The 27,793-nt window shown below is 33.7% G+C and overlaps 1 protein-coding gene across 1 annotated transcript in view; it reads left to right on the forward strand.

Moving 5' to 3' along the window:
- LOC111157850 (AT-rich interaction domain 2) overlaps positions 1-27,793 on the forward strand; it is a 160,670-nt gene that overhangs the window by 58,821 nt on the left and 74,056 nt on the right. Inside the window, exons 4-5 of the mRNA XM_022519543.1 lie at positions 20,409-20,542; positions 27,225-27,443. Of these exons, the coding sequence (XP_022375251.1) occupies positions 20,409-20,542; positions 27,225-27,443 (353 nt within the window). The remainder of the gene's footprint in view (positions 1-20,408; positions 20,543-27,224; positions 27,444-27,793) is intronic.

The raw sequence follows: 27,793 nt of genomic DNA on the forward strand, positions 1-27,793 counted from the left end.
TGGAATAATTGCTCTCAGTTAATTACAGATTAGAAAGGGGGAAAAGCAACTAAAGATTTACAGATTTTATGAGAATGTGTAGACCAATAAAATGAAGTAAGCTCTCAATGGTAATTTTTATTTCTAGGAAAATTAATTTCTAGAGCTATTTGGCTGATCATATAGCCTATGATTAATCTAGTGACTTTCTCACATACACACATGTGCACACACACACAAGGATACTTTTAAGGGTCTGCTAGTAGTACTGTGCTTTTAGTTTTGCAGGTTATTAATTATTTTTTTTTAAATATTGGGAAACACGAAGAAAACATCTTACAAAAATGACCTAGAATACAACTCTTGGCTCTTTGTCTATGTTTTATGCATTTCCTAATAAAGTTTGGAAGAATAGACTTACAGAGGCACAGTTGAGGTGCAAGTTGCCGAAGTAAGTCTAATGAGAGTACAGGTAGTTCAGCATACAAATAGTAAACTTGGATTCAGCAATTAAAAAATAATCTTTAAGTCAAATCTGATTGCCAGTACTAGTTGCAGCACCAGGGAGAGCTCCAGGTATAGTCTTTGTTCTGATGGCTTTATCCTAATGGTTGGGTGCATTTTTCCTGTGTACCTTAATTGGTTAAACATGCAAGGTTCCACTAAGGATAATAGGTTTTTCTTCTTTAGTTGGTCAGTTTTCACTGTCTTAGGTCAGTACACAAAGTACAGTTATTCAGTAATGAGATTAATTTAAATGTTATATGGTAGAACTGATTCTGAAAAGGAATTCCGTAATATTCTGCCTACTTAGATATTATTTTGGTCTTGAATAATTATATTATTCATAATATAGCATGATAACTAATAATTTAGCATGATATATAATGAATAATTTAGCATGATAATATTTACCCCCTCTTCTCTTAGTTTCCAGGGGACTTTTTACCACAAGTCCCAATCTTTTTTCCCATTTCAGTCTAAAAGTTAGTTTCTTGGAATATTCTACTTCTGTCCTTTTTTTCCTTGGAGTATTTGTAATCTATTGGGTTTTAAAACATGGAAGAGTTCTTAGATTATTTTAAAAACGAAAGTAAATATTATCTTCTGTAATGATTTAGGAATAAATCCAGATATTTATAATGGGTGTATTTTAGTTTAGGGATATATTGCATCTTGTACATGGTTCATGTACCAGTATCAAAGTTCCATCTATAACCTTATCCTGCGAAGGATAATTTCTACCCACTGTATAGCTACCTCAAGTCTATTCTCATGCAATCACTGCTTTCTAGCTCACCACAACACTGCACTGCATTCTCTAGGTGACCCATTTCATTTGTAATAAACTCTCTGTTACCCTCAACTTCTCCTTTGAGCACTCTGTCCTGCTTTTTTCTTCATTGGTCTTCCTTTTCTTCCCTTCTACTCCTTTCCCCCGCTCCCATCTTTCATATGTCCTAAGTCATTTTCTCTCTTCTCTTTTCCCTTCTTCTCATCCATTTCCTCTTTGCTTTCCTTGACTTTTTCTCCCCCCCTTTTTCCTTTCATATCCTTCCTGTTCCTCTTTCTGTCCCATCTACTTCCTGTCTCCCCAAGTGTTCTTCCTTCCAATTTAGACAAATTGGAAAAACGTTTCTTTCTCAGATAACACTGCTATTACTTGGGTACCTTCTAAAGAAATGGCAACATTCTTTTTTTCTAAAAAAGCTCTTTTAGTAATTTATTACTTAGCTTAAATTCTACAGTTTGCACTGCTGCCTTCTATACTCTTTTTAGATATCCGTCTAATATATTAGAGAAATGAAATCTGGTATATATGATTTCTTTTTAAACTACTTTTCCTACCACTACCAAATTATCTGTATCTTGTTTTCTCCTCACTCTAGACCTAGAAGGAATAATTTCTGTACCTGTACTCTCTTTTTTTCTGTCATAAAATAAAAGCAAGATATATTTACTATAGACAGTTTAGTAAGTACAAATAAATCAGTGTTTTTAAATAAAAATTTTTACTTCTAATCCTAATTACTCTCAACATTTTATTGTATATGCTTTAAGACTTTGCAAATATTTATTTATGAAATGCATACTTCAAATAAATAATATTGTCCATTGCATTTTCTCATTTTTTATTGTAACATCTCAGATATTCTTTTATGTTATTAAGTATTCTTTTGCAACACCATTTTTATGGACTGCATGGAATTCTTTTCTTTTCTTTTCTTTTCTTTTTTGACTGCACGGAATTCTTATGCCTAAAACTTAGTGTGCCAGTGCCCAAATGGATAGATTGTCTTTCATTCTCATAAATGGCAATGGACAACTTTGAATATATCTTTGAATACAGTTTTGAATAATATGTTTAGTTAAGGTAATTTGCTCGAGGAAAGATTTCTGAGATCAAATGGTACTCATATGTTTAATGCTCTTAATGAATATTGCTAAATTCCCCTTCAGAAAGATTGTGCCGGTATGTATTTCCACAGTGTGTATGAGTTTCTGCTTACCCAAAACTTTGCCAAAATTGGGTGCTATAATTTTTAAACTCCTTTTACATTTCAATTTGCATTTCTTATGTCAAATATTTCTTTTTTTTTTTTTAATTAATTTAATTGGGGTGCCTGAGTGGCTTAGTCGGTAAGCCTCTGAATCGAGCCCCACATCCGGCTCCCTGCTCGGCGGGAAGCCTGCTTCTCCCTCACCCACTCCCACCTGCTTCCTTCCCTCTCTCGCTGTGTCTCTCTGTCAAATAAATAAAATCTTAAAAAAACAATCATTTGCTCATTTAAAAAAATTATAATATTGGTAATATTCATAATTACTTGAAATATTTTAAGATCTAAGTGTGCATGTGTGTGTACATATATGCATGTATGAGAAGTATTTTTCCAAATTATTGCCAGTCACTTATTGTTGTGGTACTTTTTGCCTTATTAGAAGTTTTAAAATCGTCATGAGATAAACATTACTTTTAATTTATGGGTGCTCCTTCTCATGCTGGGCGTTGCCTTCCCTGCTCTAATATAATACATATGTTAACTTATATTTTCTTATGTGTTTTCTTTATTTTTTTAAATTTACATTTAAATCTCTAACTCGTCTGGAAATTAATTTAGTCTGTATAGTATGAGGCAAAATTTTTAATTGTTTTTCAGTAGTGAATTTGTTATCTCACCCAGTTACTTGAAAAGCTACCTTCTTATATTGGACAATGGTTTGTCTCCTATTCCATTAATTTATCTCTTCATTCCATTTTTAATATGGTACCTTTTAATATATACGCTGTTTATAATTAGCCTTTTCATTGAAGAAGTAATCAAGAGCACTGTTTTAAAAAAAAGAAAATTCAAATAACATAAAGGGTGAGAAGGTTTCCACTATGAAGGTAACCACTATTACATTATTATTATTCCAGAAATACTTTGTTCATATCCAAGTATATAGCTGATATCCTTTTCATTACATAGTGTATAACTCATTTTCACAGCTACATAGTAGCCCATTTTAAGAATTTAAAAGAATAGTTTCCTGTTGTTTCAACATGTGTGTTCTTTTTCAGTCTTTTGTTGTCACAAACGATAGTAATATTGTACATCCTTATTCAATTCCTTGCCCGCATACATTCTAGAATATAGAGTACGATAAGTTTCTAGAAGTGGAATTATTGGGTTATAAACTATAATTATTTGCAAACAATATAAATCAGCCCTGTCTAATTTCTGAAGATAAGGAATTTGTAGGAAGTCAGAAAGAGTAAATCTCTCAACTCCTACTGCTACTATCTTAAATAACCCATTGTTTGTTATCCCCTAAAAATTCAGAGTTCAGTTTGGACAAAACTGATTTGTATGTCATTGTTGTAGGTGACATGAAGTAGAGAGAAACCTTTTTTTCACCCTTTTAAGCAAGTTCAGTAAGGCCCATACTCTGCTGCTTATCACTTTGGGGAATTCCCCATTAGTAGCATTCTTAAATGCTGAGTATCAGCAAACAAACATTTCCTGCAGTCCTCATTTTTGGCTGCTTAATATCTAAATACAGCCCCTTTTCTTACACATACACTTGATTCAAACAATAAAAATCTAATAAATTGGAATGATTTCTCTTGTGTCTATAAATGTACTTATTATCCACTCTCCCAAGGAGAGACAACCCAATGTTTCCTAAGTTATTCCTTCTAGCTATAAGTTCAGGATCTCTTGGTGATATTTTCTAGACATCTGTGTTCTTCGGACTATGATTATATTCCTAAAAATGGAAAGTTGGGGGCATACTGCCCAATATATAACCTAAGTGTAGTTAGATAGAAATACTCAAAAAGTAAATTTTTAATATGATAAAAGTGAAAAAATATATTTAAATTTTTATTTATTAACATATAAAAAGCCGTGGTGTTTTTTTAAAAGCATACTTATTAATTTTATTGTTTATTTGCCTCCCCTATAAGAATGTTAGTCTCAGGGGCACCTGGGTGGCTCAGTGGGTTAAGCCGCTGCCTTCGGCTCAGGTCATGATCTCAAGGGTCTTGGGATCGAGCCCCGCATCGGGCTGTCTGCTCAGCAGGGAGCCTGCTTCCTCCTCTCTCTCTGCCTGCCTCTCTGCCTGCTTGTGATCTCTGTCTGTCAAATAAATAAATAAAATCTTTAAAAAAAAAAAAAAAAAGAATGTTAGTCTCATTTGGATAAGGTTATTTGTCTGCTTTGTTTACTTAGTATTCCAGGCATCCAGAGCAGTGCCTAGCATGTAGTAAATGCTTAGTAAATACTTGTTTAATGAATGATTGAACACTATTTTAATGAGAGCAGTAAATTCCAATTTTTTTGTTTAATAGTTTGTCATATATTAATTCAAAAGTCTGGTTTTTTTTTTTTTTTCCAAGATTTTATTTATTTATTTGACGGAGATCACAAGTAGGCAGAGAGGCCGGCAGAGAGAGAGGAGGAAGGAGGCTCCCTGCTTAGGAGAGAGCCCCATGTGGGGCTCGAGCCCAGGACCCTGAGATCATGACCTGAGCTGAAGGCAGAGGCTTTAACCCCCTGAGCCACCCAGGTGCCCCCAAAAGTCTGTTTCTATATTCAGTTTATTTTGATACTTTTCCATAGTGGAAGAATTATACATGGATGAAAATAGAACAAATGCATCATTGTATACATTTAATAAAGCAATAAATTATGATCCTCCTTTTTAAAAAATTCCATGTCCATTATGCACTATTTTTTTTGTTGAAACTTATTTAACATTTTCCTTCTTGTTTCAAGTCAGTTTTTCTTGCAAATTCTGGGACACTGTCACATTTTGACACATTTTATATAAGGATTTAAATCAATTACTGGCCAAGTAAGGATAGTGATACATGAGGATAAATCCAAGTCTCTCTGTATAGCCTCCAAAATCAGTGAGGATCAACAAGAACAACTAAAACTGTACAAAATCCATACCCTCAGCATAACTAGACTGAATGCTACAAACTTCAAGTTTCCTTTAATTGGAAAAATAAATATCAAATCCCAGCAGAGATATTTCCCCTGACACATGCATTTATGGAGAAAAAGGGCAGTTCTGAAAAAGTGGAGGAAACTAGGATTGCTCTAACATCACCATTAGGAGAAGAAACCACACCTTAAGTACAAGAGTCCTGGTAGATCAGAGCACTGACTCTGCAGGTCTTTGGGCTTAATAATGTATGTGATTTGGGGTGGCAGTCTTTGAAAAGTATTTTTGCTGGAGGAAAAAAGTTAAAGAGAAGAGAAAAGCACACTTTGGGTATTGGATAGTGAAGGAAAAAGAAGCAAAAAGGGGGGAATATAAAGTCCTGCAAGATAAAATAGAAACCCCTTTCTCCAAATCAGAGGACGTACATATAACTTCCTTTCAACATCACAACTAGTGGGAAAAAAAAAAAAAATTCATCCATTAAAGAAACCATACTTTGGTACACAAACAAAAGAGAGGCTCTTAAAATAGGAATCTTGTGAACCACGTCAAAGTCACAATAGTCAAAAGTCTCATAAATCTATGGAAAGCCACCGCTATAAGAAAACATAAGAATCAACATCTCAGTGGATGAACACCCTTGCCTTCAAGAAAGAAAACAACCACACAGTGGAAGAAAACTGTAACACAGCTTTCCAGACTGGCTGAAATACTCTTGAACAAACATTTACAGATAGAAATAACCAACTAGAACCATAAATTTAAAAACAAAGAAACAGAGGAGAAATTATCCTCTGCCCCAAAACTGTAAAATCACAAAAACACCTAGGAAGAAATAAGAGGAGAGTTGGTTGAACCCAAGAAAGAGGTGGAAGAAAAAGAAAAAAAAAAAATCATCTTAGAAATGACTTCTAAATTCCAAGATGCCCAAAAGGGAATGAACTCAACTGGAAATTTAGTAAAGGGTATTGAAGAAAGTCAGAAAAATAATCATAAAAAGGAAAATGAATTAAAGAAGTAAAACAGGTAAAAGAGAAAGTGGTGGTAATGTGAGACAAAAAGAGATTCAACATATATGTATAATTGAGTTAGAAAAACTAAACAATAGGAACAAATAATATTTAAAACTATAATGTAAAAAAATTTTCCAGAAATAAAAGACCTGCATCTACACACTGAAAGGACCATAGAGTACTTGGGGAAGTTTATAGTACATAGTCAATTTTGAGTCATATTTTATAAAAGTATTAGACTCTAAAGATAAACTTTGAGAACCTCCAGGTAAATAAACAAAACAGAACAACTAATAGGCCAAGATAATTAAACTGGCACACATTTCTTAACAGAAACATACAAACCGAAGTACCAATGGAGCAGTGTTTTCAAGAAACTAAGGAAACGGGTAAACCAAAAATTTATTGTAAAGCCAAGCTGTTCTTAAATGGGAAAGGTGTGTACAGCACTGAAATTTGTTATCATGTCCTTACTTTTGACCAGGACTGTTAGAGCATTTAGTAGTATGGCTCTGATGAAACAGTGGAGGGTTCCTGACAGCATATAGCACACTACCATCCCAACAGACTGGGTTGAGCTGCCAGAAATGACAATCAGGGATTCATTAAGAAATCTAGGTGAAAGAAAAAATAAGAAGGAAGGAAGAAAAATAAATAAATCTTGGTCATGAAATTGGTTTTACATATTTTTTATCTTCTAGGAGTTTGTCACAGAACTTTAAAACCAACCATTTCCTTCCAAATATTTTTTCTTTTTTAATAGTTACTAAGACATTCATAATTAGTACATTACATTTGATTGCAGACAAATTTATGGGAATTTTAACCTATAAGTCTCTAGAGTTAACGTGAAATTTAACATTAGTTGAGGTAGCTCTTCAATTATATTTCGAAGTGTTGTACATATGTAATGTATTTTTAGTTGAGGTAATCTCCAAAATACAAAGAAGTCCCAGTTACTTATAGTGAGTTTGAATTGATAAAATGTTGAAAATGTTTGATTTTTTTATAACAGGTTTATTAAATATATTTTTGAGGAAACAAACAAAAAAAGCCAAGCTGTTTTTAAACATCAAGAATAAAAAAATATTTTAAACATGTATAACTCAACAGGATAGTACACACTTGAATATTTCTTGAGGAATCCACTAGTGGATGGGCTTTATCCAACTTAGAGTTGAGTAGGAAAACATTTGCAGAAGAATCCATGGTTATTATTAAATATGTTATAATTGTAGATCTAAGTTTAAAACGTAGGTGACAACAAAGGTGAAAGAATAATATGTAAATCTTACATATTCTTACAGAGGATAAATAATGCCAACTCTAAAGGAGGAGGTAGGGGCGCCTGGGTGGCTCAGTGGGTTAAAGCCTCTGCCTTTGGCTCAGGTCATGATCCCAGGGCCCTGGGATTGAGCCCTGCATCAGGCTCTCTGCCTGCTTCCCTCTCTCTCTCTGCCTGCCTCTCTGCCTACTTGTGATCTCTGTCAAATAAATAAAATCTTAAAAAACAAAAAAAGAAAAGAAAAGAAAAAAATGTAAAAAAAAATAAAGGAGGAGGTAAAGAGTAAAGTAGGAAAAGCTTATTGATTGTTGTAAAGCTGTAGTTGGGAATGAGAAGATACTATTGAAAGTTGACATATACTAGGTGATAATAAGAAAATGAGATTAAGGCACTGTAAATGTATAAGTACATAGGTAACCAGTGGAACAAAAACAAGACCTTCCTAAATGCAGAAAAAGCAATTTAAAAACAAAATAACAAAGAAAGTGAATATATGGGGCGCCTGGGTGGCTCAGTGGGTTAAAGCCTCTGCCTTCGGCTCAGGTCATGTTCCCAGGGTCCTGGGATCAAGCCCCGCATTGGGCTTTCTGCTCTACAGGGAGCCTGCTTCCTTCTCTCTCTCTCTCTCTCTCTGCCTGCCTCTCTGCCTACTTGTGATCTCTATCTGTCAAATAAATAAATAAATCTTTAAAAAAAAATGAATACATAAATCACCTTTATTCACTGCTTCAGCTGTAACCCACAAGTTTTAGTTTCCTTTTTTTTGTATAAATTTGGTTTTCATACTGAAAATACATTCATAGATAGTTAATAAAAATGGGTAAATAGTAAGTGTTTAAAATTAATAAAATCAAGAATGTGGAAGAATAAACCTAAAGTGGTTTATTCTTTCACAAAAAGAAGCAAATGAAACTGTGTTTCAAATGATACTGGTCTAAAGTCAAAAGGAACTGTAATTATTTTGAATTCTAGGTTTGTTTGCTATAGGGCTGAGCAAATGTGCAATTTTAGTGGGAAAAAACATTATCTAGATTTTTCACTATCAGAGAAGAAAGTTAAAAATATGAAAGGGGAAAACTGTGGTGTTGAATTGACAATAGAGGTATAAATATGATCTTATCCTTTTGTAGAGATACAAAAATGGATTTTTTTTTAAAGATTTTATTTATTTATTTGACAGAGAGAGATCACGAGTAGACAGAGAGGCAGGCAGAGAGAGAGAGAGAGAGGGAAGCAGGCTCCCTGCCGAGCAGAGAGCCTGATGCGGGACTCGATCCCAGGACCCTGAGATCATGACCTGAGCCGAAGGCAGCGGCTTAACCCACTGAGCCACCCAGGCGCCCAAAAATGGATTTATACATACTAATAATTATACTAAAAGGGCCTGGAAGAAAGATACCTCTATAAGTAGTGAGCACAGCTAGTCTTTAGGTATTGAGTTCTAAATATCATTCCTCATTAAAAAGAAGCAGTGTTCCTTGGAGAAAAGAGTGATGCTAGTATGGAAGCAGGGAAAATGCAAGATAAGCCTGTTATATCTTATTCTACAAAGCAAGAAACTGCTCAAAAAATGATAGGGCTACATCAAAAGATAGAGGAGGTGGCTTGAAAGGGCTCCCATTGGCCAAAGCTGGAACACTTTGAACATTAGAATAAATAATGATAGGAATATAATATTTTTGAAATAATCCATGATGTTATAAGTAACTGAATAAATGGGAGAGGATGGGAAGAGCTCACTTACAGTAGAATGAATGCCAGCTAATAAATGTGGAAGGAATAATGGAGTTAAGGAAAAATCACCATTACAGTAATAATCCGATTCAGGCAAGAATCCTCAATGGTTGCTAAAACTAGTGGGTGAAAGTTTGGTAAGGAACAGGTTATTCAGATAACTTCAAAGTGTTCTCCCATAAGTTACTTATTAATTTCCAAAAGGAAAAGAGTAACTTCCTAGTGATTTAACCTAGTAATTCCAATCTTACAAAGTAATCAAAGTTAACAGTATGATCAGTGGGACATAATATACTTCCTTATAATATACACTAGGATATATATTCATTTCTGTGGTATTCCTGCCAAAGGTGCATTCTCTGTATCTAATTTCATTATAAAGAAACCTCAGACAAAGCTAAATTGATGGACTTTCTACAGAGTAACCACCCTCTACTCTTGAAAAATGTCAAGCTTGTTAAAAATAAGGAACAGTAACTTAATTTTAAATGGTTCAGGAAAAACTCTGGGTGTGGGGAGGGTTGCAGTGCTGTGGGTGTGTACATGTGTGGGCAGAGGGAGGAGGAGACAATGAGAAAATGAGAATATGATAAAGCAACTAAACAACATGTAAACAATTGGTACATCTGGATTGAGGACATGAGTTCTTTGAAGTATTTTTATGACTGTTAAGTATAGAATTATATCAATATAAAAGTTGTCTTAAAGGGTTCAAAGCCCACAGAATTTGGTGGAGGTTTTTTTTTTTAACAGTTATGGAAAATTCCTTTTCCTACGGCAGTGTAAATATAGAAGTTTTAATGTATGATACATGCACAATATTTTCAACAAGATCATATCATGGAAGGAAATTCGCTTTTAAAAAACATCCTTTTGGGGCACCTGGGCAGCTCAGTTGGTTAAGCATCCAACTCTTGGTGTTGGCTCAGGTCATGATCTCAGGGTTGTGGGACCAAGCCCCGTGGCAGGCTCCCCACTCAGCTGGGAGTCTGCTTGAGATTCTTCCCCTCTGTCCTTCTCCCTGCATGCACACACACTGTCTCAAATAAGTAAAATCTTGAAAAATAAAATAAAAAATAAAAGGCATCCTTTTTAAGAAAATGTTCTCTCCACAGAATGAATTTCTTTTTTAAAGTAATTACTTTATATTGATTTTGTTGTTGTTGTTGTTGTTGTTTTACTTTAAAGGGTTGATAAGGTGTCTTTGTTTTGTTTTGTTTTTTTAAATTATCTGTTAGGTAAGATAACTGCTCATCACCTAATGCTGTCATGAGAAAATCAGCAAATTTGGGAATTTTTAAAAAGTGAAGTGTATAACTTCCAAAATTGGCAGCATTTTTAATTACTCTTGACTAGGATATCCATTTGACCTCTCTGGTACAAAATATTTTTCTTATCACTTCACATCTCATTATGAAATACGTTTGAAGATTTTTCTGTGTTTCAAAGACCTTGTTTTTATATAATTGACCCCATTGACATCATCCTGAAGCATTTTTGGCACTTCTGACTTCCAGCTTCTTTGCTGCATTATCCTGCCTATAAATGATGCAATAAATGCTTTTTACAGGTCTTTTAATCTTCCTTTTTACCCTTACTTCTGCCTGCTTTCTCTTTCATCTTCCTTAGCTCCCTTCCCCCTGCTTCTACTTCCCTTTCCCAGTTAAAGCAGCTGCTTCTTCATTTTGGTTTTAAGTAGAATTAACATGTTTTCCTGAAATTCTTTTTTTCTAAAATCATTTGCTTTTGAGAATATATCCTCTCTGGTACAGCTTTCCTTTAATGACTCACCAAAAAGTAGTTTTTTGCGAATTTCATTTTTGAAAGAGAATCTAGGAAATACTTATAAGCTCAGATATGTTAGAAACATCTGTACTTGAATTCAGCTATATAGAAAACCTCCCACGCAATATAATTTGCTCTAATCCTTGTTTTTTCAACTCCTCAGTAGTGTTTTCTTACCATTTCCCAACAGTATTTGTTTTGTTGACATATTTTCCATGTATTAATTTAGCCTTTTTTATCATGAGAAAATGAAGATATGTTTCCCCAGTGATAGTGGATTTGGCCCATTGAAGGGCTCTTATAAATATTTATCAGTACACTTGCTTGAAATAATATTTATTTTTTAATTTTAAAAAGTTTTGGTTAGATTTTAAAAAGTGTTAAAAAGGATTTGGTTTTTCAATGACTTGAAAAATATTACTTAGAAAAATGTAGAAGCTTGTCTTCAAATTTTGGAGTTTTAAACATCTTGGAAATCATCAGTAACATAAAAAGTACAACATTAACCTAGGACAAGGTTCATAATCAATGTTAATCTACATTAAGGTATTTTATTTTTTGATAATTTAGAAATTTTTTGGCCTACTTCTTTTATAGCTATCTGATCACATTGCCATTGTTTTGTAATGGAAGTATCAGCTTTGCTTTTTTCTTGTTTTATTTTGCTGCATTATTCACATTGTGGCTTCTTTGAAGAAATCTATTTAATCTCTTTTGTGAGAAATAGTTTAATTAAAATTAGATAATATTGTCTTCAAATTCCCTAAACCTTGACATACATAGACATTATTAGTACCTAATGATTAAGGCTCCAGTGGTCAAAGGCTGTTAAATTAATAGGAATTCCACTCTTAGCTCCTCTACATTGGTTAACATCAGATGAGTAACATATGGACTGTCAGTGAGGAAGGAAGGAGGTAATGTGGATCCATAAATTAAATATCTTTCCCTATTGGAGTATTTTGTTTGTGTGCCCCCATTTTGAAGGGTACTCTTCTACAGAAGCAAGTATCCTGGATCAAGTTGAGGTATAATATTCTGAGAAAGACTGTATTGAGAAAGGAGGTAGATAGGGAATTCTTTGTTGTATATGGTACAACCAGAGGGGCCATAGGACAGATCCAAAAATAGCAGTATTCTAGAATTCTTCATTAATTTTTTTCAATGAAGCATTGGTGCTTAATTTTATTAAATAAACTTTGGCATCCTTTGTTTAGATAATATTTTTTCTTGATCTGTGAGTTTGGTGTTATAAAATTTTTAATAGTGAACTATTACTGGATTTCTGTAACAAAATCTTATCTTGCTTTTTTGCTTGGTCTTTACGTACCATTTATAAATGTAGTCTTTTCTTTTTTTACCTGTAGTTTTTATAAAGTTTGTCAGATTTTGCTAGATTACAGTTTTCAAGGAGCTTCTAATCATTTTCTGTAATTGGAAACATTTTATATGGCAATGAAAATACTTGTTTTATTTGAAAGTTTGAAATAACAATACTTTTTTTTCCAGTGTTTAAATTTTTTTTTAATTATGAAATAAATACAAAATAAATACGAAAAAGCTTAATATATGCAGGCTTATCTACACCCAAACAATAATACCAACAACAAAACTACTAATACCTTTGAAACTGCTTGTGTTTCTTTCTTTATTGCATTTCTCTTTTATTTTATTTATTTATTTATTTATTTTAGATTTTATTTATTTATTTGACACACAGAGAGAGAAATCACAAGTAGAGAGGCAGGCAGAGAGAGAGGGGGAAGCAGGCTCTCCGCAGAGCAGAGAGCCCGACACGGGACTCGATCCCAGGACCCTGAGATCATGACCTGAGCCGAAGGCAGAGGCCTAACCCACTGAGCCACCCAGGCGCCCTGCATTTCTCTTTTAAAGGATAAATCCTAACTTATTTTCTAAGTGCTAATTGTTATATGGCTTTTCTTTGTGGTTTTAACACTCACTTATCTATTTCTAAATAATATATATAAATTTTTTTGCTTGTTTATGATTTTTATATAAGTGGAATCATAACGTAATCTTTGGAAATTATTTTTTTTAACAATTTGTTGTTGGCCATTTGAATCAGTCCATGTTAGTTTCTAATTTTCACTGCTAATATTTAATTGCATGAACATGCCACGGTGTGTGTATTTATATTATTGTTAATGAATATTTGGGTTGTTTCCAGTTTTTACTGGGCTATATGCTTAAGAATGTAATTGGCTGCATTATAGGGTGATCTATTTTTTCTCCTTTTCTCTGTATATTATATACAGTAATACTTTTATTTCCGTATAGTGGTTTGGAAAGTAATTAGTCTGATTTTAATTATGCTGTTAAACACTTGGAAAAATGGGAAACACAGCTAAGAACATATTGTCCTTCATTTTAACAGTAAAAATTAGCCCATTTTGTTCAGTCTTTCAGTATAAGCATCAGAGTACAGTTTTAATTCTCCCTACCTTCTACTTCCTTCTCTCCTAAAGTTCTTTCTCTTTCTTTCTACTACTTCATCTTTTAAAGTTTTTCAACTTCTTATCAGGAAACTGTTTTTCAAATTATTTTAATGTTTCACATTTTTTATGTTCTCCTTTTGTAACCAATGGCATTTATATTCTTTTTTGTAATGTAATAGTTATGATTGAGTTTAATGTCTTAAGTAGTTTCCGTACATGTTGTCAGTCACCTGTATTGCTATTTAACCATTTCTTAATTTTGATTCTTCTATTCATTAGACTATAGTCAACCCTTGCACAACATGATTTGAGCTTCACAGGTTCACTTGTATGTGGATCTTTTGTACAGTACACTACTATAAATGTATTTTCTCTTATGATTTTCTTAATAGCATATTTTCTCTAGCTTATGATATTGTAAGAATACAATATATAACGTGTATATAAAATCTGTCAGTTTACTGTTTATGTTATGGGTGAGGCTTCAGGTCAACAGGCTATTAGTAATTAAGTTTTTGGGAATTCAGAAGTTAATATGCAGATTTTTGACTATGTGGACATCAGTGCCCCTAACCCCTGTGTTGTTCATGGGTGAGTTGTACTTATTTGAGTGGTATTTTTTCCCCCACAGGGCTATATTGCTTTATTCTGAGTCTTTACATGTCAAAAAATGAATTTCTTTTGTCTTAATTGAACAACATGGTTAGGTAGGGATTTCTTGTGAAATAAGTTTCCTCCTCAAAATTCTAATATTTGCTCATTATCTTCTAGCTACTAATTTTGAAGAGAAGTCAAAGTCTAGTCCAACTGTTCCGTATAAGTTTTGGGGAGTGGCAATGGTTCTGAAAACTTGTAGGAATCTTTATCTTTGAAGCATAAATCTTCTATCAGGATATATCTGATTGTTTTTCCCTTTTCAGTAATTTTTGCCTGGTGACCCATGTACCCTGACACCCCAGCTCCAGAGAGCTCTTTGATATACACATTACATATTCTAGCTAAAGAAATTCTTTTATTATGAAAATGATTATCACTCCCATTCCATTTATTCAGTCTTTCCTTCAGGACCACTGCATGTGGTTTTTTGTTTTTTTATTTTTGATTTATGTTTGCTCTCCTGTTTATATATATATCTCATTTTTATCTACCAGTTTCATTAGTTCTGTTCTTTTCCATGTGGAACAGTTTCTGAAGCTTGCCTTCTTCATTACCCAGTTGATTTTCTGCATTGTCATTTTTGGGAGGACAATCCTGGGCAGAGAAATTTCATTACCTTTATAGTTTCCAAGCCACCACAATTTTTGTACCTGCTGTGTTTATAGAGCACATCAATAGAGATCCAGTTATCTGATAACACTTGATGACAGTCTTTCCATGCTGGTGCTTTTCATAGGAACCCACACTCCTGGTGTCTTTGTGTTCATTTTGACAAAGAAGCTATAAGGTGAAAATTATTTTTGGTTTTAAAATTTTTTAATTTAGGGACGCCTGGGTGGCTCAGCGGGTTAAGCCTCTGCCTTCCGCTCAGGTCATGGTCCCAGTGTCCTGGGATTGAGCCCCGCATCAGGCTCACTGCTCCGCTGGGAACCTGCTTCCTCCTCTTTCTCTCTCTGCCTGCCTCTCTGCCTGCTTGTGATCTCTGTCTGTCAAATAAATAAATAAAATCTTTAAAAATAAAATAAAAATTTTTAATTTAAATTCAATTTAATTAACATATGTTGTATTATTAGTTTCAGAGGTAGAATTTGGTGATTTATCAGTTGCATCTAACACCCAGTGCTTATTATATAAAGTGCCCTTCTTAATACCCATTACCCAGATACCCCATTCCTCCACCCACCTCCCCCTCCAACAACCCTCAGTTTGTTCCCTATGATTAAGAGTCTCTTATGGTTTGTCTCCCTCTCTGATTTCATCTTATTTTTCCTTCTCTTCCCCGACAGTCCTCTGTTTTGTTTCTTAAATTCCACATATCAGTGAGATCGTATGATAATTGTCTTTCTCTGATTGAGTTATTTCACTTAACCATAATACCCTCTAGTTCCATGCACATCATCGCAAATGGCAAAATTTCATTCTTTTTGATGGCTGAGTAAAATTCCATTGTACATACATACCACATCTTCTTTATCCATTCATCTGTCAGTGGACATCTGGGCTCTTTCCATATTTTGGCTATTGTGGACATTGCTGCTATAAATATTGGGGCACATGTGCCCTGTAAGGTGAAATTTATAAAGGACTTTACCTCCCTGCACAACCACTGAGTTCAACTCGACTTTCTGTATGTTCTTTTTTCAAATAATTGACACTCTCTGGATCCCATTATCAGACGCATCCTCACTTTCCATTCAACCTTTAGTGGTTGAAGGAAATCCAATTAGCAATAATCCAAGCCTCGGATAAACCTCATTGGCTACGATACTGCCACTGCGCAAAGCTGGTTGAAAGAAATCCAAATTGAACTTTCCTGTATGTTTTCTGGCCTAGGATCTCCTTCACTAGATCACATTACTCTTTCAAGAAGTGTTTTGCAACTTAGTCTTGTAGATCCTTGAAGTTGCTTTTCATGGATCAGAAATTCTATAAGTGTTTAACTTACAAATAATGCTGTATTCCTCTATTTTTATCCTTTCAAGGTCATTACGATCAGATTTAAGGGAAGAGATGAATATGGGTCCTTGAACTATCATCTTTAACTAAAAACAGTTCAAAAAATTGTTATATAGAAGTGTTCCAATCATATACATTTGATTTTTTTCCCTTGATCCAAGAATAATCAAGAATTTTCTTGAGTGTTATTGTCGTTAATGTCATTTTTAATTTCCAAGAGTTCTACCAGAATATTTACAGTTGAAATTATATGATATCTGGGAATTACTTTAAAATAATCTGAGAGAGGATTGTGAAGATAAATTGCATATGGGTTTGGAATTTTATATCATAAAAGTTATTTTTAATTATCCAAGAGTTTAGTTTCTTTGAGTTACATTGTGGTTAGAGAATGTGCCTATATAATATTTAATCTTAAATTTATTATGGTGTTCTGTGTGAATTGATATATGATCAGTTTTGTAATTTCCATGGAGTTTTGAAAAGAAAATCATTGTATGTCTAGTAAATCAATCTTATTGGTGATTATACTCAAATTTTCTACAACCTAATTTTTTTGTTTACTTGGTCTGTCAGATATTGTAAGAGGTTTAATTTTCCCATATTCATGATAATACTGTCCATATTATTTGATGCTATTTTTAAATGAACTCTTAATCCACTCCTCTGTATTATATTTCTATCAGTCACATTTATTAAGTTTTTAATTAAACCGTGCCACTTAAAATAATTTCTATATTATATGCCAACTTTTCACATTTGCCTTCCTTTAAGTCTGTAATTGTGACGGAGAATCTACTGTAAAGTAAGTTAAGGCCAAGTTGAAGAAAAAGAAGATAAAACTCATCCCACCTCAATCTCTTCCTGTCTCGATTCCAGTATTTTACAAGTCTTGAGTTAAATATGTAATGTATGAGGCAGATTACTGTAAGAGCTCAGTAAATACTTGCTTGATTAATATATTAACTATTCAATGTGATGTCATTGACTTTGACAAGATAGAGAGTGAAATATAGTCTAGCATTTATAATTTAAATGAGTGAACACAGAATATCTCTCAGTGTATAAGCTCAAGGTGATGATGGAGAATTATATTGGAAAACTTAGACTTTGAAATGTAACTCTGTATTTTAGCTGCTCTTATCTGTTACTACTTTTTAGTTTTTAGAAGTATATAACTCCTTGAAAAGCCAAATACTTTGTACTTGTTTATTGAGAAAGACAAGAGATCAAAACTGTGTGCCAAAACCTTAGTTGAACAAAGAAGTGTTGGGTCTCGGTTGGAAATATTTAATCATGACAGAACAAATACTGGTCCTCAAGCCAGGAACATAAAAATTTCAAAAATCATAATAATTTGCCTATACCACAGATTTTAGGGGAGTGAAATTAAGAACATGTTTAGAGGAATAGGAGTAGAACATGTCAAGGAGTCAGAGGTCATTTTTTAATATTTTAAGAAAAATTGAATTATAAAATTTGCATGTGTATAATACACTGTTTATTATGAGTATATAGTGCTTTTGTTGTTATCAAGCTCTGTATTGCTTGGACTCCATTTTGGGTATTTAGGAAGGAAAAATCATATTTATGGTCCTTCTTTACTAGTAATATTGTTTTCTTTCCCAGCTGTAATAAAAAACATAAACTTTAAATCTTCTGTGCTCAGTTATAACTAACAAATTTATAGAAAGAACCTAAAAAATATTATAATTAGAGATTTTTATTTTAAAATTCTTTATCTTCGTTGTTTTGATTCTATTTTGATAAATATTATTTAATAAAGATTATTTATCTGTAGTTTTCTAACCATTCCAATTCCAAAAGACTGTACTCTCTAAATACTTCTGTCAATACTATTTCCTGAGTGATGTAGATAATCCCTCATTTGCAGAAAATATGTCACATAATTTATGAGCAGCTGTTTGTGTCTGTATTTATATATACACTTCTTTTTATGATATCTGCATTAGAAACCCAAAAAGAATAGACTTGATTTCTTTACCTATTTAAGTCCATTGTCAGTCTATCCTGGAGAGAGATGGCTTCTTTTTAATCATCCTTTTGTTTTATGTTTTTAGACTATAAATCTATCTGCTGGGTGACATCCCCAGGAGCAGGGTGAAATATATTCTCTCCTCAGTGCTCAAGGGTATATCTGCACATATGTCTGCTTTAGTATGCTGTATCTCCAACACTAAAGAAAAGTGTTGGATTCATTAGCTATCAAACTGCCAGCTAGGAAAGAGTTCCTTGCTCAAATTGAGTTTATATGAAGAACTTAGAAGGAGGGGAAAGGGACAGTTCAGTTCCTTTCCAGGCTCAAAGATGTGAATTATTGTGCCTTGTAAAGCTGAAAAGGGAAAATAAGGAATGGTAACGATTTTCAATGTCATTAGTTTTTATATTTGTAAAATTGTAGTTTGCATTGATCCCACCTTGAAAGTTAAGATTTGGTACTCAGAATAATACTTCCAAAATCATTGTATTTCTTCATTGATAACCCCCCTTTCTCATCTCAGCTGTCTATAACTAAAAAGCAAAGGGGTGGGTAGCTGTAGGACTTTGAAAATAGCTACTAATGGAATTAGTACCTGCTTGTATCAGGACTGGTAAAAGGGTTGATCTGTAAAATAATCACATCTAGAACTTTTCTATGGCAAATATAAGTCATTGTATTAATCAGTTCAACTTCTGATTTGTGAAGTGCAGTAACAAGTTTGTTAGCTACAGTGTTGTACTTGACAGGGGTTTGACCAGTTGTTTCACTATTTTAAAAGTTTACCTGGGAATCTTATTTTAAACTGGTAGTTGATGATAGATTGAGAATTTGGAAACTTCATTGTAATTGATGTCTTGAGTATTAATCGGGGCACCTGCGTGGCTCAGTCATTTGACTGTCCCAGCTCTTGGTTTTGGCTCAGGTCATGTCATCATGGGTGGTGGAATCCAGCCAGCCTGGCAGGAGGGGTTGGGGGGAGGTCTGGGCTGAACAGGGAGTCTGCTTGTAGATCCTCTCCCTCTGTCCCTCCCCGTACTCACACTCCTTCTCTCTCTCTCTCTCTCTCTCTCTCTCTCTCTCTTTCTCTCTCAAATAAATAAATATTTAAAAAGAAGAGAGAGAGCATTAGGGGCACCTGGGTGGCTCAGTTGCTTAAGCGTCTGCCTTGGGCTTCAGTCGTGGGATTGAGCCCACCTCAGGCTTCCTGCTCAGCAGGGAGTCTGCTTCTCCCTCTGCACCTCCTCCTCCCTGCTCATACATGCACTCTCTCGCCCTCTCCTTCTCTCTCTAAAATAAATAAAATTTTTAAAAAATAAAATTAAAAAAAATTTAAAAAGAGGATTAATCATATCTAGTAGTGGTAATACAGTAGGGGATATAGGAACTATCTTATAAATTAGTTAAAATATATTAGGCTATCACTTTTGGATGGGAGTTTATTTAGAATGAGCATACCATTTCCAATGTCTGTCCAGAGAAAATATTCAAATAAGTGCACAGATTAAGTTTATTGCTGTTACATCATTTGTAATAGCAAAAAGCAAAACTTGAAAGTAGTTATACATTAGAGATCTAGTTAAATTATGATGTATGAATAGGATCAAATATTGTGCAGCTGTTAAGAAAAACAAGCAGTACTAACGTACTTACATACTTAGATCTATAAAATATATCATTAAATAAAATTAGGCACAGAAAATATAGTATTCCAGTATGCATGTGAACCTGATGAGTGAGACTGGGGGTTGAGGATGGACCTAGGGTTAGAGAATCTTCTCATTTTCACTTGGCTTTTAAATGACTTCGTATAATTTTTTTAATCAATAAATCAAATGTTCTCCCATTCATGTACATGTGTTTGTCTTTGATATTTGGGTAATGGTGTGGTCTTTCTGAAAATATAAGAACACTTAGAAGCATTGCATTGAGTTTGTCTGCAGTACCACTGTTGAAGTGCTGTTTCCCTAATATGAGGCTTGTGGTATCTTAACTCTTTTTTAAATTTAGGGGTTCTGGGGAAGGAAAACAGATACATGTGGTAAATGTTAAAAAAATAAGATGTAAATCTGTTTGTAAAACTCAGCTGTGTTGTTTTTCTGTTTCAGTTACCTAGAAAAGTACGAGAAAGTTCATCATTTTGGGGAGGATGATGATGAGGTACCACCAGGCAATCCAAAGCCACAGCTTCCTATTGGTGCAATTCCATCTTCCTACAATTACCAGCAACACAGTGTGTCAGGTAAGTATCATTGGAGATTGTCCAGCTTTGAATTAGGAAAATAGACATCATCCAGTGAATTAATCCTTTACTTTGTACATGCAACTTTCAAAGATCAACACCTAATTGGTATCAGTGCCCTTTCTGAATAGACTTTATAAGATTTTTAGTCGTAGGAATTTTCAGAGTTACAAATATCTGTACTTTCAAGTGAAGTTTTTTCCTTATTTTTTTAACTAATGGTCAGTTTAATTTGAATAGTCACTAAAATGAGAAGAGGGAGGTTGTATAGGGTTAGGGAGGTCAAGACTACTTAGCATCTACTGGATTTTCTACAATTACTGGAACTTCCAACATCAGAATTCCACAGAAATGTTTCTATTTGAGTATTTTTTCCTAAGGTACCACAGATAAGATTTTTCTTTTTCATTTAAGTCATTCTTATAATAGTTACAGAGGAATCTGCAGCTAAAAAGAGCAGGACTCAAATTGAAAATGATTAGGTTGAGAGTTTAATAAAAAGGTTATTGAGGCAGAGTCAATAGGGGTTCCTCTGTTTAGTAGCTTTGAGTGTTGGGACTGTGTTGACTAGGAAGGGAACTCTGAAGAGACAAGCATCTCTTTTCTTCAGTCACCAACATTTGGCCTAAAAAAGAAGAGATAACGTCTTTTTTAAGGGTATTTTCTTGATAAAATTTACAATTTTTTAGATATTTATTATTCTTTATTGGTGGTAGTCCCAGTCTCTTATAGATAATCTGTCACTAGATTTAAGCTTTCTCATTGTGTCAGTATCACTAATTTTATTATCCATTATCTATTTTCAAAGTTTCTTTCATGTTGTATTTGACTCCATATTTCTTTCCCAGTCTGTAATAACTAAAGAAACAGAATCTCCTAGAATCTGATCATTACTAGAAGAGTCTTCATCATCTGATGCTTTTGTATAATGGGGTGGAAGTTGGTGGCAATGAGTACAAACCAAACCTCACTTTGTTTTTAATGTGTAGTTAATTACCTCAAGAACCAAGATTAAAGGAGAACATTCTAAGTCACCATGTAAAAATCTTGCTAATAGTTTAAGCTAATAAAATAAAATGGGGTGACTTATTAGGTGATACACTCTCTGTTTCTAGAAAGGGCTAATGACCATTACTGAATTCAAGGATGTTATACAGGGTATTCCTGCATTGAATGAGACATTATACTAATGATCTTTAAGACCATTTTCAACTTTATATAACTGTGTTTTATGTATATTACAGTAATAACAGAACTGTTCATTTTTTTAGCTTAATACAGTTTGGTGTCTGCTATTACAACTCCCTAAGCTGACCCATTTCTACTTTTGATCTTGTTTAGAATGAAATTTTTTCCGGATATTTTTTTCTTTTCTTTCCTCCCCTAATTAAACTGATTACCTCAAGAGAAAAAGATGTGAGATAATCCTAGTATTTCAGAAGCCTAATGAAAGTCATTGATAGAGTGATTATTGCAAGTTAAGGGTATGACAGAATTGCTTAACTTGGTGTTAGAATAACTCCTTTCTGATATACTGTCATATATGTGCCTTTTTTTTAAAAGGAGAATCTGAGCAGTTACACAACATGTAGCATGTTTAACAAAATCAGAATTGGGGGCTAATGAAAGGAAAGAAAGAAGGAATTGCTGGGGAACATCAGACTATAATATATCTAATTCACACTGAAAAGAGGTAGTTTTTTAGAGCAGCATTTATGAATTTGAAGGTGCTTTTTTAAGGAAGAGGCATAACAACATTATGACAGTGTTTGAAAATTAATGTGATTATCAATATACAAAACAAATCCTTTATTAAGATGCTTTTCAGTTGTCACTAAGGTAAATAGAGTAAGCTTCATACCTGTCAATGTGTGTGTGTCTGTGTATTTTAAATAAACACCAAATTAGACTTACATAGTGGTAGATTAGGAGCCTTCAGGAAATTTTAATTAGAACCTATAGAAGATTTGTGACTACATCTTCGGTCATACAGTCTTATTGCTCTCTTTGTAGGTTAGGACAAATGTATTTTGATCAGTATATTTATCTAGAGATATTAAGAAAAATTATTTTAAAATAATATTTTGAAATAATCATTTTCAATTGACAGTAGCTCTAGGACATTTGGCATGGAGTGCAGTTTTAGTTGATGTAATATTGTACATTGATAGAATATGGGACCAGATTTTTCCTTAAAGAAACTTACTCCGGCTTTAAGTGGCAAAAAAAATATTGAGTAGATTTTGCCTGGAGTTTTAGGGTTATTAAACACTAGCATCAATATATGACAGTTTTGTCATTTATTTGTATAGTTTTCATACTTTTCCTTACCACAGATACCTAATCCTTTCTTTGCTTTCCTTCTTTCCCTATTTTGTTGTTGTTGGTATTCATTTGGATACAGTCAGTTCTGCAGAATTATAGGGAGATTATTAAGTAATTTTTTGTTCATCTTACATTTTAAAATTAAAATAAAAAATTAATTTTTAAGTTAAAATATATTAAAAATTTATATACAATATCTTTAGTAGAAAAATTATGAAAGACAAAGTTGACAAATGACAACTCACTGAAATTGTGGAATTTCAGAGCTAGCAAGGATATTAGTGATCATTAATCCAGTCTAATCTTTTTGATAAAAGGAGGTCAAGCACTCTGTCCATTTTCAGTTTTGGTGCTTAAATTTGGAAAAGTTTTATACAGGACGTTGTGTTTTGTTTTGTTTTGTTTTTAATTTTATCAGTTTTATTTAGGTAAAGATTTTCCTTTAAATCCCCCATATTCTTAAAAAAAAAAAAAAATCCCCCATAGTCTAACAGACATTCAGACTATGATAATCACTGCCAATAATAGAAAGAGTGTATTGTATGATTTCTATAGTGTGAACAGCACTCCAGGAATAATTCTCCCTTTCAGAGTGATTGCCTTAGATTAAGTTTGTCAGCAAACTGGTATAAACTTTGAGTCAAGAATGTTGAAAATAAATTCCTAATCCCATACCAGTTATGAAATTGTAGCTGTTCAAGCACATTTCCTTGGGGAAGGGAATGAAAGGGAAGTTCTTAAAGTCTTATAAATAATTTCTCCTACATTATGTTAGAAATATTTACCAAGCCTGATATAAAGGACTTTTTGGTAATTATCATATTTATTTATTTTATTTTAATTGGAGATGTCTTTGGCAAAGTCACTCAGGAAAGGGTGCACTGAATTGAGTATCTGATGGTATCTTTCATTCTTCAGTAGCAAACAACAGCAATTTTGAGGTCATATTGAACTCACATAAATAAGAATGTGACAGATGTTGAATGTGGGTTCAAAGTTTTTTCTCTGAAAGAGATTTGTCTGAAAGTTTCATGGAAGCTCTAAACTATTTAGTTCCAGTGTACAGTATAGAAATATCAAAATCTGTTCTTATATTCACAGAAGTTTTGTTACCTTTTCTCCAGATTTTGTTTATGTTGTTATTAGAAATTTTATTATCAAGATTATAGAAAATGAACAGATATTCAGTTTTAAATATTGTAAAGAGTCTCTTGTCATAATAGTTTATTACTCTGTTGTGGAGCTTATTTATCATTATATTAGGGAGAAATTCCTAGACTATTTGAGAATTAAAGAGGTGTCGTCTCAGTTGTCTAAAGTGGGAAATAAAGAAATTTCTTCCCTATATAATTTGATTTTGTGGCATGTTGTGATAATAGATTTCTACTTGTAATCCATTTAGCAAGGTTTAAAAAAAATTCTTTAAAAATTCATGTATTTCTGAAATGTCTCATCTAGAGGTTTTCTATCTCTTGTTTTCTTGCCTCTTTGCATTAGACTAGTTATATCTTTATGTGAAAAATGTACTTGGGGTATATGTCTGAGGGCATAGCTACCAAGGTCTACACTACCCAAAATAAGAGTCAATATTTCTAGAAATATGATGTATTTCTTAAATATTATGATACTGTAACATGTTAGTATTCTGTAAGCCCATCTTCCTTACATTCAAAGTTTTGAAGATTTTTGTTTTGTTTTGTTTTTAAAGATTTTATCTATTTATTTGACAGAGCTAGACACAGTGAGAGAGAGAACACAAGCAGGGGGAGTGGGAGAGGGAGAAGCAGGTTTCCTACCTAGCAGGGAGCCTGATGTGGGGGTCGATCCCAGGACCCTGGGATCATGACCTGAGCCGAAGGCAGCCGTTTTACAACTGAGCCACCCAGGCGCCCCTAAAGTTTTGAAGATGTTTTAAATTAATTGTCTTACAGAAAATCTTAGTTAACTTGGCTTAGGCAAAGATTTCTTAGGACACGAAAGCATGAACTATAAAGTAAAAATTTATAAATCAGACTTCTATCAAAATTTAAAACTTGTGCTCTTCAAAGACACTTTTAAGAAAAAAAGATAAGCCATTGTTTGGGAGAAAATATTTATTAAATGTCAGATTCAGAATATTTAAAACTGGCTGTTAAAATGCTGGCAGGGATGCAAAGTAACAGGAACCCTGTATATTGTCAGTGGAAACGCAAGATGCTGTAAGCCACTTTGGAAAACAGCTTCACGGTTTCTTACCCAGTTAAATATATACTTATATATGGTCCAGAAATCCAAGGGAAAGGGAAAATATTTCTGCACGAAGTTCTGTATATGAATGTTTATAGCAGCAGTGTTCCTAAGTCCCCAAAACCAAAAACCATCCAACTGGACCACGAGGGGAGAATTCGAGAGATAAGTGACACCATAAGACGAAACAACATTAGAATAATTGGGATTCCAGAAGAAGAGGAAACAGAGAGGGGAGCAGAAGGTATATTGGAGAGAATTATTGGAGAGAATTTCCCCAATATGGCAAAGGGAACAAGCATCAAAATCCAGGAGATTCAGAGAACCCCCCTCAAAATCAATAAGAATAGGTCCACACCCCGTCACCTAATAGTAAAATTTACAAGTCTTAGTGACAAAGAGAAGATCCTGAAAGCAGCCCGGGAAAAGAAGTCTGTAACATACAATGGTAAAAATATTAGATTGGCAGCAGACTTATCCACAGAGACCTGGCAGGCCAGAAAGAGCTGGCATGATATATTCAGAGTACTAAACGAGAAAAACATGCAGCCAAGAATACTATATCCAGCTAGGCTATCATTGAAAATAGAAGGAGAGATTAAAAGCTTCCAGGACAAACAAAAACTGAAAGAATTTGCAAATACCAAACCAGCTCTACAGGAAATATTGAAAGGGGTCCTCTAAGCAAAGAGAGACCCTAAAAGTAGTAGATCAGAAAGGAACAGAGACAATATACAATACCAGTCACCTTACAGGCAATACAATGGCACTAAATTCATATCTCTCAATAGTTACCCTGAATGTTAATGGGCTAAATGCCCCAATCAAAAGACACAGGGTATCAGAATGGATAAAAAAACAAAACCCATCTATATGTTGCCTACAAGAAACTCATCTTAAACCCGAAGACACCTCCAGATTTAAAGTGAGGGGGTGGAAAAGAATTTACCATGCTAATGGACATCAGAAGAAAGCAGGAGTGGCAATCCTTATATCAGATCAATTAGATTTTAAGCCAAAGACTATAATAAGAGATGAGGAAGGACACTATATCATACTCAAAGGAACTGTCCAACAAGAAGATCTAACAATTTTAAATATCTATGCCCCTAACATGGGAGCAGCCAACTATATAAACCAATTAATAACAAAATCAAAAAACCATCCAGATGTCCCTCATCTAGGGAATGGATGAACAAATTGTGTTCTACCCTTTCTGTAGCATTAAAAAGAAACAAACTACTGATGCATCAACATGGATTGAAAGAAATCAGATATAAAAGACTACATACTGGGGGTGCCTGGGTGGCTCAGTGGGTTAAGCCTCTGCCTTCAGCTCAGGTCATGGTCTCAGAGTCAGGATCGAGCCCCACATTGGGCTCTCTGCTCAGCAGGGAGCCTGCTTCCCCCTCTCTCTGCCTGCCTTTCTGCCTGCTTGTGATCTCTGTCAAATAAATAAAATCTTAAAAAAAAAAACAAACACTACATACTGTATGATTCCATTTATTTGTTATTTTGAAATAAAGTTATAGAAACAAAGTAGATCAGTGTTTGTGGGTAGAACAGGGGTTTAACTGCAGAAAAGGTTAAATAAACTTTTTGCGGTGATGGAAATATTCTTTATCTTCATTGTGGTTGTGTTTTTTAAAAAAATTTGTCAATACTCATAGAACAAAAAAGCATGAATTTTACTGTTAATTATATTGCCATAAATCTGACCCCAAAAACGATAATTCTCCTATAGTTTGATAAAGAAGGTAGCCAAAATCTCTAAAATCATGATATTGTTAAAAATTTCAAAGGAACTAGTATCCCTGGCTTATAATATATAAAAACCTGATACGGTCCCTTGAAGTAGGAGAGTAAAAAGTGTAGAGTATGTAAATTTAACTAATGATATATTAATAATTTGGTAATGATATCCAAGAGGGTATAATAGTACTTTTTTTTGTATTTTAATACTTTCTGAAGACTGTAATTTTAACTTAAGTTTGGAAAGTTGAACTCTTTTAAACTTCTACTTAATTTAAATTTTATAAAGGAAAACAAGCTTCTGTCTTGCATTTGTATGATATTAATGATAATGGTTTTTAATCCTTGATATTCTTAAGATGTTTTATTTTTATCTTAGATTATCTGCGTCAAAGTTATGGGCTATCTATGGACTTCAATTCGCCAAATGATTATAATAAATTGGTGCTTTCACTGTTATCTGGACTCCCAAATGAAGTGGACTTTGCTATTAATGTATGCACTCTTCTATCAAATGAAAGCAAGCACGTCATGCAACTTGAAAAAGACCCTAAAATCATCACTTTATTACTTGCTAATGCCGGGGTGTTTGATGACAGTAAGTTTTAAGCTGAACCTATCATATCGTATGATCATTCTATAAAGGTGTTAGGGATTTTTAAAAAAGGCTTTTAAGGAGAAAAATAATTTTTATTGGTATAATAGCATTCTTTATTTGCTTTTATTGTATTAAATGTGTTATTTAAGATAATGAAGGGGGGTTTTAGCCGTAAATATTCAAATAGTAAAGATCTCACTAGAACTTTTAAAATAAAAATCTTGGGGGCGCCTGGGTGGCTCAGTGGGTTAAAGCCTCTACCTTCGGCTCGGGTCATGGTCCCAGGGTCCTGGGATCGAGCCCCGCATCGGGTTCTCTGCTCGGCGGGAAGCCTGCTTCTCCCTCTCTCT

The sequence above is a fragment of the Enhydra lutris genome, unplaced genomic scaffold (genome assembly GCF_002288905.1).
Source record: "Enhydra lutris kenyoni isolate GAN:26980312 unplaced genomic scaffold, ASM228890v2 scaffoldscaffold56, whole genome shotgun sequence".
Classification (NCBI taxonomy): Eukaryota; Metazoa; Chordata; class Mammalia; order Carnivora; family Mustelidae; genus Enhydra; species Enhydra lutris.